The sequence below is a fragment of the Cervus canadensis genome, chromosome 32 (genome assembly GCF_019320065.1).
Source record: "Cervus canadensis isolate Bull #8, Minnesota chromosome 32, ASM1932006v1, whole genome shotgun sequence".
NCBI lineage: Eukaryota > Metazoa > Chordata > Mammalia > Artiodactyla > Cervidae > Cervus > Cervus canadensis.
Window position 1 is genome coordinate 19,175,100 of NC_057417.1, and position 21,087 is coordinate 19,196,186.

At 52.9% G+C, this 21,087-nt stretch overlaps 1 protein-coding gene across 4 annotated transcripts in view; it reads right to left on the reverse strand.

The window, feature by feature from the left end:
- Positions 1-5,818: 5,818 nt before the first annotated feature.
- The window catches only part of GSG1L (GSG1 like), a 252,984-nt gene continuing 237,715 nt past the window's right edge, over positions 5,819-21,087 (reverse strand). For all 4 annotated transcript variants that reach the window (XM_043456573.1, XM_043456575.1, XM_043456572.1 and 1 more), the window contains one exon: positions 5,819-6,384. In XM_043456573.1, the coding sequence (XP_043312508.1) occupies positions 6,287-6,384 (98 nt within the window). In that variant the 3' untranslated portion in view covers positions 5,819-6,286. The remainder of the gene's footprint in view (positions 6,385-21,087) is intronic.

The window sequence follows — 21,087 nt, forward strand, 5'->3', positions numbered from 1 at the left end:
TGTCTAGCCATCTCATTCTCTGACGCCTTCTTCTTCTGCCCTCAATCTTTCCCAGCATCAGGGACTTTTCCAATGAGCCATCTGTTTGCATCAGACAACCAAAATACTGGAGCTTCAGCTTCAGCATCAGTCCTTCCAGTGAATATTCAGGGTTGATCTCCCTTAAGATTGACTGGCTTGATCTCTTTGCTGTCCAAGGGACTCTCAAGAGTCTTCTCAGCACCACAGTGTGAAGGCATCAATTCTTCGGCTCCCTGCCTTCTTTACAGTCCAGCTCTCACAGCCATACGTGACCACTGGAAAGACCATAGCCTTGACTGTACGGACCTTTGTCGGCAGAGTGATGTCTCTGCTTTTCAATACGGGAGGAGGAAATGGCAAACCATCCCAGTGTACTTGCCCTGAGAACCTCATGAACTGTATAAAAGGCCTTCATCTTACAGGTGTGCAAACAGGTTTCACAGCAAGAGTGGCCTGGGGGCTGAGATGGGAGGCTGCTCAAAAGAGCAGTGTGGCCTTCCTGATTTTCCCGGATACCCCCCAGCCTGGGCTGGCTGGTCCATGAAGAGCGCCAGCCTTAGAGAGTGGGTGCTGGCTCCCTCCGCCGCCAGCTCTTGCCCTGTGGAGCCCCTCCTTTGCCTCCTATCTCTAATCCACCCTGCCTGCACCCCTCCACCTGACATCCACCCACCCACCCTGGAAGTTCCAGGGGAGGGAGGGTCAGGAGTGTTCGTAAAAGGGGGCTTGGTGCTCTGACTCACCGTCTTGGCCTCCTGGCATGGAACTCGTCCCAGGCAGAGGCCCCTTCCTGCTCCCCCAGAGTCCCAGACCCCCTCCCTCCCCCATGTCCTGGCCAGTCCTGGCCGCTGCCCACTGCCCACTCCCCTGCCAGGCCTCTGGCCATTCATTCCCCAGTCTCCGGCCTCCCTACAGGCCGAGGCTCAGACAGCATCCGTCCAAGATGAATTATGGCCCAAGAAGCAATTACCAGGGTACGGTGGGCCGGGCCACGTGGACACAGGGCAGAGGTCTCACGTTGTGATTTCCTGTCTGTCTACACAGTAAATCTCCACGCGGAAGAGATTGGTTTTTCCTCATGACTGATGGCCGTTGTCTTCAGTCCCCCGGCGGGGCGGTGTAATATGCTCATCACACATAGCCCCCGGGTTAGGGGCGAGGGGGGCGAAACTCCAGGCCCCCCAGGCTGTGTGCTCCGGGGCCCCGTCTCTCCTGGCTTGAGGGAACAGGGGCTTTTCTAAGTCATCCACTTGGAGAACAGTCTTCCCTGGTTTTCACCAAGGCCCCATGTGGCCTACAGCATCCCTGCCTGCATAGCATCGAAGCCCAGGAGGGAGGCTCAGAGAAAGGCCGGTCCAGTCCAGGCGCTCCCCACCCCCTCACTCCCTCCCCACCTCCCACCAGGACCCACAGCAGCCCCTCTCTGGTCACCTTGCCTCAGCCCCTCACCCCATCTCCCAGACCCGGATGCACTTCTCAAAATGAAGAGCCGATGTGTCCACCTCTTAAAACCCTCCGGTCAGCGGTTTTCTGCAGCCTTCAGGTGAGGGTCAAACTTCCCTTCACCCACGAGGCCCCCACCAGCTGACCCCACATGCTCGCTCAGCAGCAAAACTCATGCCCTCACCCGGGGCTCCAGACACGGTGTCCTGCCCCAGTGCTGCATGCAGCCACACGGCGTTCCTGTCAGCCCCAGGGCCTTTGCACGTGCTCTGACTTCTGCCCACACCATCTTACCGCCTCCTTCCTCATCCCTCAGTCCCGGCTGTCACGGCCCATTCTCCGAGAGGCCCACCTTCACCTCTGCAGTTTAAATCCGGACTTTCTGCAGTTCGCCTACACAGCATTTCTCATGACCTGAACTGATAACTTTTGCTGGTCGATGCCTTTCTGATTCGCCGTGGCAGCTCCAGTGCACATTCAGCGCCTGCCACACGGAAGCCCCTCGACAAATAGTTCTCAATGAATGAAGAGCCACACAGGTCAGCAGTAGTCTCGGGATTTTAACTAACTCCTCAGCCCTGGGTGCTTCCCTCTGTCCCCACCTCCTCCCAAACAAGGGTTTGGCACCCTGGTAACAGCAGCTTCCCCCAGGGATGAGCTTCCCAGCACACCGTGTCCTCAGGCCCGGCTGCCAGCAGATGAAAGGCCGTGAATCAAGTTGACGTTGCCATTACCTGAGGGAGTGTGTGGCTGGATGGGTGGGCTTTGGTGGAGGCTGCAGGGGAGGTGGCTCATCACAGCCACCAGCCCCAAAGGGCAGTCAGCCCAGTGACCTCCAGCGGCCTGGACCTGCCAGTTAGCCCCCAGGTGGGGGAAGGACCAGGGCCCCGAGGGCACCTGAGGAGAAAGGGGGTGATGAGTTGGACACTGAGAGATTGAACATAGCCCAGAGTGGCTTCCCAGGTGGCGCTAGTGGTAAAGAACCTGCCTGCCAATGCAGGAGACATAATGAGATGCAGGTTCGATCCCCGGGTCAGGAGGATACCCTGGAGGAGGGCATGGCAACCCACATCAGTATTCTTGCCTGGGGAATTCCATGGACAGAGGAACCTGGGGGGCCACACTCCATAGAGTCGCAGGGTCGGACAACTGAAGTGACTTAGCACACACACACCTGAGCAAACGTAGGACAGAGCCCCATTTCAGGGTGGTGGGCACGTGCAGACCCCGGTCCAGGGCTGGCGTGTATCCAGCTCCAGCACATGCACACAGGAGTGTGCGCTCAGCGTCAGCGGGAGCACTCAGACAGGGGTGGGTTAGCACGTGTGCACGTCCACACGGCTAACTCAGGCTTGTCCAATGTTGAGGTGGGTGTGTCCACACAAGCCCAGGTGTGCGGCTGCAGGGAGGCTGGGAGCAGGTGTCCAGGGCAGAGCAGGCTGTGTAAGAGCTGCTCTGGGCTGTGGGTCAAGCCAACCTATGGGGGTCAAGGTCAGCATCCAAGGCCGACAGCCATTCTATCTGCGGACAGAGGGATGGTCTGCTGAGTGCAGGGGATGGGCAGGGAAAGCTGTTGGCAGGGGTGGGAGGAGGGGGCTTTGCCTCCCCCCATCCAGGCCTGTGTGTTCTCACCCAGGACCCCAGCTTTCAAACCAGGTGGTCCTCCCCGCTCCCAGGTGCAGGAAGACAGTGTGGCATGAAGACAGCCCTCCCAGTAGCTCCCAGTAGGGACCCATTGGGATCACTCACCTGGCCTGCCTGGAAGTGCTTCCTTTAGTCTAACCTGCAGCCTTCTTGCTGCAGCCTCCATGGGACTGAATGACAGTTACTTCTCTCCCCCGGCCCTGCAGGCACCCAAAAGGACTTGAAGCCTGAGTGAGTGTTCCCATGAGCCTCCTCCTCCCTCCCCATCCCTCTCTGGCCTGAGCAGAGGGTAAGAATGGCCCTTGCTTGAGCCGCCCGCATTCCATCATCACATACCACTTGCACGATTATTTATTTAATAGTTTTCTTTAAGCCAACTTTTTTTGCCTTTTAACTTAAATGCCTATTTTGGCTTCATCCTAAGCAATAACATCTGTGAAATCACGGCGCTTGTGTGCCCGTTATACATTTTTTTTCCTAATACACATTTACATAAACACAACTATTAAAATAGTTAAAAATTTTGTCCATGTTTCAACAAAAAATCATCTCCCGGACCTCTGTGATCCACTTGGCAACTTCAAAAGGATCCTAGAAGAGAATAAAGAGCTCCAAGGTACCCAGGGCCAGATTCCCAACAGACACGCCCCTGCCCAGTCTGAAGCTGGAGCTGCTGCAGTGGTTTCTTCTCGCCCAGCTGACCTCCTCATCCTGATATTCAAAGCCTTTTTATTTGGGCCCCACTCTCTCTCCCAGACCCAGCTCCCACCCCACACAGTAGGTCCACAATAGTTACTAGATGAATGAATCACTGACTTGATTAACAAATGCATGAATGAATGGATGAATAAGCACACACCTCCACCTGGGTGGCTCCCAGGCACCTGAGACTCAAGACATCTGAACCTGCCCCCACCTTCCCCCCGCCCCCAACCTGAGTGTCATCACTGACTTTCCCCTCCCACCCTCCCACATCAGCTCATTCTCCCTCCTGCCTGCCTCCTGGATCTGGCCTCACTGTGACTGTGCTGCCCCCAGGAGCTCCCTTCTGAACCAGCTCACCCTTTCCCCTCCCTTCACATGTGGGGAGGACAAGGATGGAGGCCATCCTCCCACATCTGTTCTCTGCCCGGAGCTGTGGAGACCTTCGTGGGATGCTCAGCTGGGCGCTTCCCGCTCTGCCTGAAAGCATCTCCTGCAGCTCCTTCCTAAAGAGGCTTCAGTCCCTCCAGCTCCGCTAACCTCTGCTGCCTGATTTCTCATCTGCTGCCCTTCTTTCTCTCCACATACCTGCCATCTAGACAATCCCAAAGTTCCTATGATGTTCCCAACTTTCTTTCCCTGTACACTCCTGCTTGCCTGGTATCTAGACGTCACATGTCAGCTTAAATGTCATTTTCCCAAAGAAGCCTCCCACGACCCCCATTGCCTCCTACAAGCAGATGCTGCCTAAGGGCTTCCGAAGCACACCCCCGCCCTCCCCCCACAACTTCCCCTCGTTGAGAGAACAGCAAACACCGACAGAGCATTCATGTGCCAGGCTCTGTTCTAAAGGCTTCACGTATATTAGCTCCTTTAACCCTCAGAAGAGCTTTAAGTATGTGTAGTGATGATCCCCACGTGCCCATGGGGGCGAGGCACTGAGAGGTCAGGTAACTTGCCCCCGATCTCAAGTGGAGGAGCTGGAGTCAGCACCCAGACTGCCCGGTCCCAGAGCACTTCACACACTGTTCTATCATCACCTGTCTAGCTATGTGTCCTGCCCACCTGTGAGCTCTCCGAGGACAGACACCATCTCTGGATTAGCATCCTATCTCAAGTGCCTGCCACAGCGTTTGTCACGTAGTAGGAGCACAAGGAATTGTATCATTGAGTAGATGGAGACACAGATGGATGGCTGAATAAAGAGGATGGGTGATATGTGAAAGGATGGATGGATGGATGTCTGGTAAAAGGACAAATGACCACTGACGGGTGGATAATGGATGGATAAATGGATAGATGGATGGATGAATGGATGGAGGGATGGGTTATGGATGGATGGATGGATAGATGGGTGGATGATGGATGGATGGATGAATGGATGGGTGGATGAATGGATCAATGAATGGTTGGTTGGATGATGTGTTTATGGAAAAATGAACAACATTCTCTCCTTGAGGGAAATCTCTAGAAATCCTTTGGGAAGGGACAAGGCCTCTTGGAGTCAGGAGTCCTAATTCAAAACCTTAACTCTGCTTTTGCTAGCTCTATAATCTTGGGCAAGATGCTTCGTGTCTGTGACCCTAAGTTCCCTCATCTTCATAATAGGAATCTGTTTCTCTAGGCATCTAAGCCCTAAGGTTTGATACAAATGTGACTCTAGACACAGGGTCAAGGGTCCCCATGGGGGTCAGGGTGGCTGAGGGCCTGGGTTTGAGGGCCTGTCTATTGCCCTCTCCAGTGTCCTACCTGCCTGGCCCCCACCTCCCCACCCTCTGAAATCCAAGAGAGCCTGCCAGCCTGGCTCCATCCTGACCCCACCCCCCCGGACCCAGCCTCAGCTACAGGACCACCCCCCTTTCCTCCCACCCACCCACACTTCAGCATTTAACCCCTGACCAGCACACTCAGGGCTGTCTCATCTTCAGGCTCCTTAGAGACCTGATAGGGTGGGGCCACGAAGGGGCAGCCACAGCCCAGAGAGCAACTGGCCTCCACACACAGCAAGAAAACAGATCCAACAAGCATTTATTGAGTCCCTGCTGTGTGCCTGCAGTGCGACCCTCCCCCTCTGCGGGGCCAAGGCCGCGGCCCCTCTTTCAGGAAGCCCCACTCATTTCCTGTCCCCCGCAGGGGACCTCCTGGCTGGCTCGTGGGTCCCAGCCTTTTAGCGGCCAAGGTCCGTGTCCTTCTCAGCATCCCGGCTGCACCCAGCAGGGCTCTGCGCATGACGGTGGCAGGAGTCAGGAGTGGCTGTCCCCAAGTCGAACTGTGCAGTCCTGTGCAGTCCCTCAGACGCCCCGGCCCCAATTCCAGGACGCTGAGACCCAGGCAGCCGTGGGCAGGGCAGCCCACGTGTCTCCCGCGCAGGCTGGCTGAGTTCACAGCACACAGGCCAGGTTCCAAAGGTGCCAGATCCTGCGGCAGGGGGCTGCTGCTGCTGCTGATGGCCCGAGGTCTGGAACCAGGCTCTTCACCGTCACACCCAGTGCCCCAGGACCCAGCACTGGCGGCTCAGCTCTGGTGCCTCGTGTGCAGAGGTCCGGGGCCAGGAATCTCCCACGTGTGGCTGGTGTCCTGCCGAGGGGACAGGGAGGTCAGTGCTGACGGCTGCCTTCCTCCACCCATGCCCACCCCCATCCACCCATCTGTCCACCCACATGCAATTCCCCACCCACTCACTGCTCCATTCAGCATCTCACCATCCACTTACCCAGCTCTCTGTCTCTGCCACGCCCCCATCACCCACTCTGCCCACCAACACCCGCTGCCATCCACTCCCCAACCCACCAATATACCCACCATCCCACTCACACACTATCCCCACCATGACTCTCCCCGAGCCTTAAAACACAGTCAAGCATCTCCCACCTGTCAACACATCACACACCCGCCAACATCCCATCCATCCTCGCAGCAGCCCAAAACACTCCCGCCAGCCCTGCTCTCCACACACACATCTACCCATTACCCAAAACACCCACCCATCCACCCACCCAGCCACTTTTCACCTCACCCATCTACTTGTCTGCTTCCCAACCTGCCAACACATCTGCACCCACATGTCAAGTCTCCAGCGCTTAACTCACAGACCTTCTCATCCAAGAATTGCCCACTGCCCAACCACCAACCCTGCACACCCACCTGCCCTCGCTTCACCCACCCCACTCAAGCCATCCACCCACCCTCTCTCCACCCTTCACCCACCCAAAGGTTTCCCCTGCCTCCCACCAACCCCTCAACCCCATCAGGCTTCCCTGGGGTCCACTGTGTGCTCCCAATGTGCTCAAGGCACTATGGGAGGGTTAGAAGGAGAATAGTGTAGATGACTCCAGAGCCCCGACCTTACTTGACCCCAGGTCAGCGAACAAGTATGTGGACATCCCAAAGCCAGCCCTGAGCAGCTCCGTGGGAGGCAGGCAGCAGACTTTATGACCTCCCATGTCAGCCCTCTGCTCTTGATGGCCTGGGCAAGCGGAGGGGCTGGGAGGCTCATCTGATCCAACATGCATGCTCACTCTTCTGTTTTTCTTGATTCTTGGAAGCTCACTCCCCTGCCTTCACCCAAGCACCGCCTTCGCGTCTTCCTAACACGCCAGACCATTTTCATCTCCAAGTTGGGACCTGCTTAAAATGTTCTTGTACCTACTATCAAACTGAACCCTCAAAGCCCAGCTCAAATCTCTCCTTCTACAGGAAGCCCTCCAGACATCCTCTCTCTGGCCTCAGGGGTCTCCCTCTCTTAAGAACACGCACCCTGAATGGTGCTCCATCAGCCCTGTCACTATGAGACCATTAGCCCAGGAGAGAGATGGCTCAACCCCTGGAGAACATTCCATGGTGACTCCTTGCAGCCAGAAAGATGAGAACAAAGGGGGAACATGGGGAGGAGAGACTGCCTGGAATGGTGAGTGGGATGGATGTGAAGGGCAAGGAAGAAAACTAACAGCGGCAGAGCACTTACAGTCCACACACCATGCTAGGTTCTGTGCTCAGAAGCCTGAGCCCATTTTACAGATGAGGAAACTGAGGCTCAGTCAGCAAAAGTAGCTGCCTTAGGATTCACAACTACAGTGCTGCTGGGTTGAATTAATTTCTTCCTGATTCCAAACTTCAGCATTTGTTTTTTTAAAAAATGTGTTCTGCTCAGATAACTGCTCATCCTTTAGGGTCAGACATCCCTCAGAGCAAGCCCCTTGAGGTGGAAATTCCTGCTGAAGCCAAGAATTCTTGCTTGCACACCTCCAAGGACGGGCAACTCATTATTCTTCCTCCATCCCCAAAGCAGCTCTGACTATTGGGAGATTCTTCCTCATAACAAAGGCTGGAAGGGAACAGGCAAAGATGAGGAAGATTGTGCCAATGCTGGGGAGTGTGCACACGTCATTTTTTTTTCCCCTTTGGCTTTTCTTCCTTTTTTAATATTCTTTAATGTTGGTGCTTTGCTAATTTTACTAGATTTTTTAAAAGGGGTGGGAAACATTTGGCAAACATTCGGCAAACATTCTGGAATCGTTTGGCCTTAGGAAAACATTTGTTTTGGCCCCAGTCACTGAAACAGTTGCATTCTTTGAAAGTGCTTGCTGCCAAGATATAGATAGGTGTTGGGATTTTTTTTTTAATCGAAAAGCAAATATTTGGTGCACAGAAAGGTTTGATTGTTTTTCTAAATAGTATTTAGAAATGATTGTCATTGCTCTTACCGTTGCCAACTAGCAGAACCTTGGAGAGTTTGATGGAACAGAGAGAAAGTGATCATGTGTTTTAAAGGGAAAGGAGGGGCCATGATCCTTATCCTTCTCTGAGTAAAAATCAGGCTTCCTAGGACTTCCTTGGTGGTCTTAAGAACTTGCCTTCCAGTGCAGGGGATGTGGGTTTGATCTTTGGCCGAGGAACTGAGATCCCACGTGCCGCAGGACAACTAAGCCTGCTTGCCACAAGCAGGAGACCAGGGTTCCATCCCTACATTGGGAAGATCCCCAGGAGGAGGGCACTGGAGAAACCGACTCCAGTATTCTTGCCTGGAGAATCCCACGGACAGATAAGCCTGGCAGGCTACAGTCCATGGGGTCGCAAAGAGTCAGACACTAAGCTGAGCAAGTAAACGACAGAGTTTGTGCAGCCTGGAGCCCAAGCCACAACTGGAGAGAAACCTGAGCGCCGCAACTGAAAGATCCCACCTGCTGCAACTAAGACCTGATGCAGCTAAAAGGAAATAAATATTTTTTAAAAAATCAAATACAGGGGATTCTCTGGCTGTCCAGTGGTTAGAGCTCTGCACTCTCACTGCCCAGGGCTGCAAGCCACGCGGCGAGGCCAAAACAAAAGTCAAGCTTCCTGTTCCCTGGATCCCAGGAGAGGCTTGGGACCCAGAGTCATTTACAATGGGAGGAGCCCTGTCCTCACCATGTACCCCACTGACCTACCACGAATCCCCACTCACTTCCCTTCTCTGGGTCCCTTCACATTGGGGCCAGTCACCAGCCAGGGGGAAAAAAATCATTATGCTACAGATCAGGGAATCCCACCTTAAAATGTCTACTGGGTCCAAGCCAATGACCTAACTGGGTAAAGCAGTCAGAAGCAGTCTTTCCTTAGCTCTGACCAACTGTTGCCCCGGGGAATGTGGACTCCGATCTTCCAAAACGCTGAGAGAAACTGACAATCTGGATTTTGAAATCAAATCTCCTGGCTTCTAAGTGATTTTAAAGGGCTTTTCAAGGGCTTCCTGGTGGCTCAGCGGTAAAGAATCTGCGTGCAACAGGAGTCACAGATTCAATCCCTGGGTTGGGAAGATACCCTGGAGGAGGGCATGGCAAACCACTCCAGTATTCTTGCCTGGAGAATCCCATGGACAGAGGAGCCTGGTGGGCTGCAGTCCACAGCGTCGCAGAGTCGAACACAACTGAAGCGACTTAGCAGGCACACACACAAGGCTTTTAACATTTAAAACCACCTGTGGGCCAAGCAGCATCTCTCAGGCTAGACTCAGCGCACAGGAGCCATTTCCGACCTCTGACTGCTCCCTGGCCTGCGTCTTTGTCCCCTGACTCTGTCCCATGGCTTTGCACATCCTGGTCCCTGGGCCACGTGCTCTTCCCCGCTGCCCTCTGGCTGTTGAGACCCCGGCCCCTCACCCGAATGCTCCCTCCTCCGCAAGGCATTCCATGGACCTCTGCACCCGCACACCCCGCTGCACGCTGTTCTCTCCCCGTGATTGTCACTTTCTGTTGTCAAGGTCTCTGCCACTAACCCGGGGAGACTCAGTGCCGGCCAGGGCTGAGTCTGCTCCATCCTGGAGCCTGCAGCCCCCAGAAGCTGGCCGGGCCCAGAGCGAGTCCTGAGCTGACAAATGAAGAAACCACTCAGGAGGAGGATGGCGTGATCCCTGCACTGGAGGCCTAGGCTCCTCCCCGCCTTCTTCCAGGAGAAAATGGACATTTTCGCTGTACCTTTGAGACACTCTTTGCTCAGCCTCTCCTTTGGGGACAGGCTTATGGGGTGGGGGTGAACTGTACTTGAAGTCTAATTATCAAAGGTTCAAATCTAGGCTCTGCCAATAACAAGCTGAGCAACCTTTTTTTTTTTTTTTTTTTTTTTTAAAGCTGTGTGACTTTTGACAAGTGGCTACACCTCTCTGGGCCTGCAAATGGATGTCAGTTGTAAAGGCATCAGCTGACCCAGCAAGCCCCCCTGCTAGAAGCCCTCCATTACGCAACCTCAGAGAGATGTGAAAATAACAAAATGCTCAGTATAGAGGGGCTTGGGGTCCAGCCACCTTTCTTTACAGATGAGCAAGCCGAGGTCCATAGGTGGGAAGAAATTTGTCCAAGGCCTCACCCAGAGGGTTGGTAGCAAGTACTGTGTTTTAAATCCCCTTGAAACCTCCCAGCATAGCAGAGTAGTCAACCCATGGGAGGTTCTCAGAAGTTGTGATTTATCTTCTCTTTTTAGTTGAGATATCAAACATGAACTTTTTTTAACATTCGGTCTCTTCCAGTCCTAACATCTCAACCCCTCAGGGGAATCACCGTCTTGAAATACCCCAGGGCACTGAGATCACAAGAGATCAGCTCTTAGCTCTGTTGAGATGTATGAAATTGCAATCACTGTTCCAAAACAAATTCAATGGGTCAGAAGGGCCCTTTGAGACCAAGAATGGCATCACCAGTGTGCAGATAGGGAAATGGGGACAATCAGAGGGGAAGTGACTTGTCCAAGGTGCTCTGAAGCTAGTAGAGGAATCAGTGAGGGTGAGGAGGTGTCTGGTATTGGCATTCTTGACCCCACAGGAACCGCGCCTGACACAGAAGAGCCAGATGGACTGCACCACCCGCTGTCCAAGGTGCTGAATTGCTCTCCCCAGGACTCATGGGTCATATCCAGAGCCTACTGTCAGGCTGCCCAACCTGGAACTCTTACCTCCAGACAGACACAGGATGTGGGAGAGAGATAGGGAGATGAGTCAAGGTTGGCACTGAGCTGTCTGGCTTTGGATACCCTTTCAGCTAGCGATGTCATCACCCCTCTTCCACAGCCACCCTGACTGCCTCTCCAAGTCAACCCTGCTCTGTCAATCTCTACCCTGAGGGCACTTCTGAGACTCTATCATATTTGGTAATATCTGTTCACTTGTTTCCTTCCATTTTCCTTTTCTAGACTGTATACAACATGAGGACACAGACTAGCTCTACTTTTATTCATCACTGTGTCCCCAGCACCCAGCACAATTTCACTCACAGTGTTGAGAGCACAGATCTGTTGAAAGAATAAACAATGGAGAACTGGGGAAGAGCAGGTTTGTATGGGATTCCTGCTGGGAGGAAGGCTGGGTTTTCCCGTCTGCTTTGGGGGTGGCTTGTCCTAGGAGATCAAATGGAATGCCATCCCTCTCTTCATTCAAGTCTAGCTTCTGGGAACTGACCATTTCTTGTCAGAACATTCTCTTCATCTCTTCTCCACACGTGGGATCAGGCTGAATCCACAGGACCTGCCACCTCTCCCCAGAGCCACTGATTCCTTCGTTTCCTCGTTTGTTGAGCACCTACTCTCTGTCAGCCTCCCCACTGGGTGCTGGGTCTGCAGACAAGAGTGAGATGCAGACCTGTCCTCTGAATGTTCACAGCCTCGTGAGGGGGAAGAGATGACAAGAGCAGGACTGCCCTGGTGGTGCAGTGGATAAGAATCTGCCTGCCAATGCAGGGGACACAGGTTTGATCCCTGGTCTGGGAAGATCCCCCATGCCAAGGAGCAATTACACCCATGCGCCACAGCTACTGAGCCCAAGCTCTGGAGCCTGTGCTTCACAACAACAGAAGCCACTGCAATGAGACGCCTGTGCTCCGCAACTGGAAAGCAGCTCCTGCTCACCACAAATAGAGGAAAACCCGAGTGAAGCAACGAAGACCCAGTGCAGCCAGAAATAAATTTAAAAAGAGAGAGAGAGAGATGACAGGAGAAAACATTCCCCCAGTTCTCACTGTGGCAGGGAGCCACTCACTGTGCCCTGTGTTCACTGACTCATGCAATCCTCAGAAATGGAAGTTAGGTGCCATCACTGTGCCCATTACACAGATGAAGAAACCCAGGTCCAGACAGGTTACATCCTTGAGGTTTGACCCCTGGAATTTGAACCTAAGCAGCTTCACTCTAGAGACTGGGCTTGTAACCCCTGTAAACCTCTCCCTCATCTATTCAAATGTCAGGGCAGGGAAATGCAGAGGTGAACACAACCTCCTCTCTTGGGACTGGAGAGAGGGTTGATTGCTAGCTACTCCTGGACATCTGAGCTAGACTTGGAAAGCCCCATGAAGCTCAAAATTCCACTGGTAGGGTTTTGTTTTTTTTTTTTTTCCAAATGGAGGCGGGGAGCAGGTCATTTCAGGCAGAAGGAACAGAGTGTGAAATAGGTTCTTGGCAGGTAAATGAGGTTTTCTGGAGGTGTGAAAAACATAGCGATGGTGGATGGAGGAAGGCAAGATGGTCTGTAAGGCTGGAAAGCCCGGCACTCAGGGCTGGAGGGATGAGGAGCAGAGGGAGGCAACTGCAAAGACGCTGGGTGCCAGGCGTAAGCGACCCGGCAGCCCCCCAGGGGGTACAGGGTTCCTCCTGTACCTGGGGTTTCTTCGGCATCATCAGACTAACCTGATGTAGGTTCCTGGCCTGCCCCAAACTAAGGGGGGCAAAAATGGACATAAAGAAGAACAACGACCCAGCTTGAGCTTGGAGTCACCCAGACTTGTGAGCCAAGAAAAAATAACATTGTTGCTTGAAACCTAAGGAACTTATGAGGATGAAGTGAGCTGGACTAGAAAGGTCCTGAGGACCAACCCTGTTCCAGGCACAAATGTGGTGACAAGGTTCCCGTCCTCCTGACATTTCCATTCCAGAGCGGAGAGAGTTAGCAGAGAAGGATTCCGAGAGTGCTGAGTGACTGAAAGAAGGCTGAAGCAGGGGTGGGATGGCGGGAGAAGGCTTCTGGGGGAATGTCCGGGAGGAGTCAGCACAGACCTGACACCCACCCCACCAAGGATGCTCTCATTGGAGGGTTTGGGCTGGGAGGGGCAAAGAAGATGTGATTCAAGTTGTGTCTTTGGGGGATGGATGGAAAGAGACATGACCCCAGAAGCAGCCATTTCTACCCAGAAGCTACTGAATAGCCCAGTGAGTGAGTGATAGTCGTTTCAGTCATGTTCAACTCTGCAATGCTATGAACTGTAGCCCGCCAGGCTTCTGTGTCCATGGGATTCTCCAGGCAAGAATACTGGAGTGGGTTGCCATTTCCTTCTCCAAGGAATCTTCCCAACCCAGGAATCGAACATGGGTCTACTGCACTGCAGAGATTCTTTACCATCTGAGCCACCAGGGAAGCCTAGCAGGTGACAAAATGAAGACTCCTTCCTGGCAGGAGCCCGGGGCCAAGTGTTGCTCAGAATCTGGTCCATGGAGCAGCAAAAGCAGCCCTGGAAATGCAGGATCCCAGGCTTCACCCTCCTCAGCTGGAAATGCCAGCGGGGCCCTGGAATCTGCATTTCAAGAAGTTGGAAACTCTGGGGTGGGACTGGGAAATCCGTGTTTCAAGGAGCCTTCCAGGGGATTCTGATGCTGATGTTGGCTTGGCTCTCTCTACCCCAGTGCCAGGGTCTCAGAAATCTGCAAGCTGTGTGCCCAGCAAGCTGGCATTGATATTTATTTCAGAAATATTGTCTGTTTCCATTTTTAATAAAGGAAGCCAACTCAGGCAGTATTATGTTGGATCTGATTCTGGTCTAATAAAAATGCTAAGTTGCTCCGAGCCCAGAAAAGTCTTCCTTGAAATTCCCTCTGCTATTCTGAGGGCAGCAGCGGCAGAGACACGTCTAGACAGAGCTCTCAGAAGCCACCTCTGTACCCGGTGAGTGACAGCCTCTCAGCCGGCCCAGCCTCGCAGACATACCTGGCAAAGTTAGAAGCTTGTCTCGGACATTGAACTTGACAGCTGCAATCAGCTGCAAACCCCAGTTGCCCCTAAAAGGAAGATGCAAACACCTGGACCATATGGCAGCATCGCCTCCATGAAATGTCACATCTGAGGAGCTCCTGAGCTAGCTGGTGGCACTGCAGAGCCCCAGACCTACCAAAGGTAGGTTTCAAAAGCAAACGCTTTGCTCAGAAAATAAAAAAAAAAAAGTGGCAGAATCTATATCACAGTAGCCCCAGAAAAAAATAGCAACTTTTAGAACAGTTAAGAAAAACAAAAGTTCACGTAACTGTTTATATAAAAGTGAGTTCTCAAGTGGGATACAGTGCGAGAAAATGAGAAGTTTAAAGCAGTAATTGAGCAACTACTGTGTGCCATGCACTGTTCTAGGCTCTCAGGATACAGGTGTGAAAAAAACAGAAGATAAGGTGCCGAAGATTCCCCTGGTGGTCCAGGGATTAAGAACCTACCTGCCAATGCAGAGGACACAGGTTCGATCCCTGGTCTGGGAAGATCCCACATGCCTCAAGGCAAACAAGCCCATGTGCCACAACTACTGAGCCTGTGCTCTAGGGCCCTTGAGCTGCAAATACCAAAGCCCGTGCACCTACAGTTTCTGCTCTGCAACAAGAGAAGCCTGCACAATGCAATTAGAGGGTAGCCCCTGCTCACCACAACTAGAGAAAGCTTACATGCAGCAACAAAGACCCAGCGCAGCCAAGAATAAATAAATTAATTATTATATATTGGGCTTCCCAGGTGGCTCAGTGGGTAAAGAATCTGCCTGCAATGCAGGAGACACAAGAGACGCAGGTTTGATCCCTGGGTTGGGAAGATACCCTGGAGAAGGGCATGTCAACCCATTCCAGTATTCTTGCCCGGAGGATACCATGGACAGAGGAGCCTGGCAGGCTACAGTCCATTGTGTGTCCACAATGAGTCGGACACAACTGAAGCGACTGAGCACACAAACATTATTATATTATCAATTAATATGTAATATTAATTAATTGATAAATTACTAATTTAGAAGAGACTGGGTGCCTAATCTCATGGAACCCAGTGGAGAAAGGCAACAAAACCAAAACCAGGTATGTAAATATAATTTCAGAGAAGTACAGACACAGTGAAGAAAACAGAGTGATATGATGTTGACAGGGGAAGCTGGTGCAGGTTAGGGGATCTTCTCTGAGGAAGTGGCCTTCAGCTGAGATTAAAGAGGAGACAAAGCCAGCCAAGTAAAGATTTAGAGGAAGAGCATTCCAGGTGGCGAGAAGAGCATGTGCAAAGGTCCTGGGGTGGGGAGTGGGGAATGAGTTTTGCTTGTTCAAGAAAGAGAAAGGACAGGGTGGTTGGAGCCAAATGAGGGAGGGGAGAGAAGGAAGAGATGAGGTGAGGAGTTTGGGGGCCAGAGCAGGAATAGCCTGGTTCCCAGGATAAAGGGAAAGAGTTACATGCCAAGCTGAGCCATCCTGCCCAGAGATCTCACCAGGGATCTCGACAAAGTCAATCCACGTCTCAGAGCCTCAGTCTCGCCATCTACACAATAAGAACAACCACCCCTGCTTCCCAGGGCTGTGTCAGTGGCGATGAAGTGCTCAGCAAAACCTGCACTCAGTAAGTGTTTAATAACGCGGGCTCCCTGGCACTCCTTCTCCCCCATGCCTCCTGCCGGGGAGTCAGTCCACCACCAGATCTGAACACAGAAATATTGCAAAATGCGTCCAGGCCTTTCCAAAACATATTCTTGGCCCAAACTCCACCAGCAGCTAAGAGGCCGCATTCTGCAGATGGTGTCCATCTCCCTGGATGGTGGTATCAGGATGCTCTCTAGCCCATGACCCACGTGAGGACCCAGTCCACTGTAGCTGGGCCCTGAACCCCCAAAGGTTGCCTGGGGTATGCATGGGGTCTGCTGGACATGTGGAGCCACTCACTGACACGTGGCAGCCTATCCCTGATGATCGAAGTATGGGCTCTGGAACCAGACGGGCTGGGCACACATCCACTTCCTGGCACAACCATAACCTCCCTGGGCCTCATTTTCCCTGTCTGTAAAATGGGTCTATCTGTTCAGTTCAGTTCAGTTGCTCAGTCGTGTCTGACTGTTTGTGACCCCATGGACTGCAGCACGCCAGGCTTCCCTGTTCATCACCAACTCCCAGAGCTTGCTCAAACTCACATCCATCGAGTCGGTGATGCCATTCAACCAACTCACCCTCTGTCGCCCCCTTTTCCTCCTGCCTTCAATCTTCCCAGAATCAGGGTCTTTTCCAGTGAGTCAGTTATTTGCATCAGGTGGCCTAAGTATTGGAGCTTCAGTTTCAGCATCAATCCTTCCAATGAATATTCAGGACTGATTTCCTTTAGGATGGACTGGTTTGATCTCCTTGCAGTCCAAGGGACTCTCAAGAGTCTTCTCCAACACTACAGTTCAAAAGCATCAATTCTTCAGCGCTCAGCTTTCTTTATGGTCCAACTCTCACATATGTTTGGGGTTAAATGAGAGGGAGAGGATCAACGTAAAGTCCTCAGAGCATCTACAAGGGTGAGGTGTTGTCATCAGACCTGGTGGGGCTGACGGAGCTCTTCCGGTTGGCTGTTTTCCTCATTAAGTCCAGGTATCATCATTATAGCTGTAGAATTCAACAAGCTGGACCACCCGGAGACTAAGTACCCCTCTCCTTCCTCTTCTCTACCCCTCCCTCACTCAGCAGGATGAGGTGCCTGGCCTCTGTTGGAAGGTGCTGACCCCATGGTAGCTCTGGCCAACAACACAGCAGTGCTTTGGGAGCTCTCGGGCCCAGACTCGCCTTTTTCATCTCCATTTTCCAGGGCCCAGCATGCAACGCCCAGCCCAGAGAAGCATCTTTAGCAAAGATTTGTTGAATACGTGAGTGAATCAATGACTTTCACGTGGCCACACACAGCCCACCTCAGGACAGTGAAAGTGACCACGGCCCTCCAGCCAGCATCCTGCCTATGCTCTGTTGCCCCTGCCCTTGGCCCCAACAGCAGACCGGGTGTTTCTCTACCTTACTGTTCGAACTCTGAGTCCCCAGCGCCTCCACTGGTCCCAGGGGAAAGACAGCCAACCCACTAGCTTGGCTACCTGATGAAAGGCATGCCTCACAGAGGCACTGTGGGGTCAAAGGTTCCTTTCTTCCCCGAGAAGCTGGGGTTTGGGAAACCTCTGGGAGCTGTGGTCTCTTCGCCACCAGCTTCCCTGCTTCTCTTTCTCTTTTTCAAAGCTACCTAATTTTTTACAGTAATTTTATTTCATTTTATTTATTTATTAATTGGCCACACCACGCAGCACGTGGGTATTTCCCGACCAGGGATTAAACCCATGCCCCCTGCATAGGAAGCACAGAGTTTTAACCACTGGACCACCAGAGAAGCCCTTTCATGGTTCTCTTTGAGCCCCAGGGTGATAGGACCTCACGGCGTCTCCATCTCTCCCCACCCTACATGATTCTAGACCATCTCAGCGTCCCCCAGCTCCACTGTCTCTGTCCTCAACCCCGGTCGGTTCAGTCGCTCAGTCGTGTCCGACTCTTTGCGACCCCATGAATCCCAGCACGCCAGGCCTCCCTGTCCATCACCAACTCCCAGAGTTTACTCAAACTCATGCCCATCGAGTCGGTGATGCCATCCAGCCATCTCATCCTCTGTCGTCCCCTTCTCCTCCTGCCCCCAATCCCTCCCAGCATCAGGGTCTTTTCCAATGAGTCAACTCTTCGCATGAGGTGGCCAAAGTATTGGCGTTTCAGCTTCAGCATCAGTCCTTCCAATGAACACCCAGGACTGATCTCCTTTAGGATGGACTGGTTGGATCTCCTTGCAGTCCAAGGGACTCTCAAGAATCTTCTCCAACACCATAGTTCAAAAGCATCAATTCTTTGGTGCTCAGCTTTCTTCACAGTCCAACTCTCACATCCATACATGACCACTGGAAAATCCACAGCATTGACTAGATGGACCTTTGTTGGCAAAGTAATGTCTCTGCTTTTTAATATGATGTCTAGGTTGGTCATAACTTTCCTTCCAAGGAGTAAGCATCTTTTAATTTCATGGCTGCAATCACCATCTGCAGTGATTTTGGAGCCCAAAAAAATAAAGTTAGACACTGTTTCCTCTGTTTCCCCATCTATTCCCCATGAAGTGATGGGACCAGATGCCATGATCTTAGTTCTCAACCCTACACACCCCTAAAACTTGACACAGAAGCCATACCATCGCATCCCCCTCAAATTCATCCTCTCCTTTTCCATCAGTGGGTGACATCTGACCCTTGATGGCTGACTTGAAACTTCCGAGCATATCCTAGGTTCCCAGCCCATCCCTTACCTCCAATCAAACAAGCTGATATTGTGGGTGCCCCCTTCCCCCAAGTGAAGCATGTTGCTCACCTCCTGTGGACTTTCTCCAATCCACCCCAGGAGATTCATGCACCCCACCCCACCCCACTCCAGTAGCCCTCACAAAATGCCCAAGGAGAGTTACTGCCATGGCCGGGGGTATAACGCCAAGTCCCCCAGCAGAGGCTCCACTGATGACCACTTGGAAGGTGACTTTCACCTGCCACCTGCTTTCTCCCCTGCTGAGCCTGCCTGCCCGGCGCCTATTTGCATTTTCTGTGATGCCCCACATAAGGCACTTGCTGTTGAATCTTCATCTCGGGATCTGCTCTGGAGGAACACAGACAAGCACTCTGACAACTCTTCCAGCAAAAGGTTTTTGAATTTGCCCACTTTTATCTCTGCTGCTGCAGGTCAGGCCACCATCACTCCTGGGATGATGGCGACGGCGTCTACACTGTTCTCCTGGTCTCTCTCTTCCTCCCCTCCCGTCCTTTTTCCCACAGTGCAGATGGACAGAAGGAGGACAGGTAGACATGGGTATGGATAAAGATGATGTAGATACAGATAAATAACCTGGGTAAGGGACTTCCCAGGTGGCCCACTAGCTCAGACTCCTCGTTTCCCAATGGAGGAGGACTGGGTTCAATCCCTGGTCAGGGAACTAGACCCCACATGCTGCAACTAACAGCCCTCATGGCACAACTAAGGGTCTGCATGCCCCAACTTGAGATCCCATGTGCCACAAAAAGACATGGTGCAGCCAAATAAAAAAATAAATACTAAAATAATAATAATAACCTGGGTAAGTCTCTTCCCTGCTCCAAATGCCCCTGGGCTCCCCACTGCAGAGCCAACTCCTTTGCATGGTCCCACCTCCTGGGTCCCCCAGCCCCACCCCCCGGCCTGCCATCCATCCCCACCTCCCCACTGCTTTCCCCACCCCAGCCACGAGGCCTCCAGGGCTGGCTGTCCCTGCCCTGGGGACCCAGCACCTGCCGCCCCTCTGCCCAGAAGGCTCTTTGGCTGACTCCTTCTCACTCCTTAAGTCCCCGTTCCAGCTGCTCCTCAAAGAGATGCCTCTAAAGGGGTCTCCTAGATCCCGCTTTATCATCACGTTCCTTAGCACTTGAGATCGTCTTATTTGTTTCTGAGTTCACGTCTCACTTGACTCTGTCTCCTCTAGACTCCCCGCCTCACAGGCAGGGGCTTTGTCTCATCTGGCTCCTGGTTGCATCTCTAGCACCAATATGGAGCGCCTGAGCCTCTCAGTATTTTTTAGGGGCACAAAAGATGGAATTCTCCACAGGCTGTTGACCAGGGGAATGCATCTGATGCTTGGGAGGTGAAGTGGGTGCCAGGGCTGGGCTGGGGGTGCAGGGCTTCTGTGGCTCCCCCGAGCCTGGCTGTCCCCACTCTCCATCTGAGGGCTTGCTTTCAGGGCCAGACTCACTCCTTCAGCTCTTTCTTCCATCCTCAGGCCTCAGGGATCTGGCCTTTCCTCCTCCTGTCTCCCCAGCTGCCCCCAAGACAAGCCCCACAACTTTTTTCCACCCAGGACTTCCTGCCCACTCTGCAGGGCCCCCCTGGGAAGGGGTGATGCCCTTCCAAGCAGGGACTCGGTGGTGCTCTGTGGTGCGGCTCTGGAACATGCCAGGGCTCTCAGCCCATCCCTAGCATGTGCTTCCTGCTCTCCTCTGTTATCAGAGGAGATAACACTTCCCAGCCACCTCTGTGCCCTGGTTCCTGACCTCTTCCTCCAGGAAGCCCCCCATCCTGACACCTGACATGAAATCACAGTACATGTGCCCACCATGCACCCCAGTTCCTCAGGCAAACAGTCAGCATTCTGATCATCTTCCTGGAATGGTGCCTCCCTCAGGAGCCTCTTCCTTTAGCATGGAGACCAGACCCTGTTCTCCTCCCCAACCAGCTCTCCTCCCAGGCTCCTTCACCCACCTCTGTCTTCTTTCTCCCATCAGAGCCATTCCTCACTCAGTTACTAGGATCACAGCGGGTGGGGTCAGACAGACCTGAGTTTAAATTTCTGCCATCTTATTCAGGTTCCCCAGAAGCAGACCCCGAGAAGGGAATTAGAGCAAACGGGAGACACTACAGAGGTGCAGCAAAACTTGGCAGAGGGGGAGAGTGGCCCAGGGAGGGAAGGTGGCCAACCCCAGGTGGCTGCTAGACATGGTGCTGTGTGTTAGTCACTCAGCCGTGTCTGACTCTCTGTGAACCCATGGCTGGCCGGGATCCTCTGTCCATGAATTTTCCTAGGCAAGAATACTGGAGCAGGTTGCCATTTCCCCCTTCAGGGGATCTTTCCCAGCCAGGGACAGAACTTGTGTCTCCTTCGTCTCATGCACTGGGTAGGTGGATTCTTTACCACTGAGACACCTGGAAGCCCACTAGACTGGTAACACTCAAGCAATCCTGCAAATCACACACCTCCAGGCG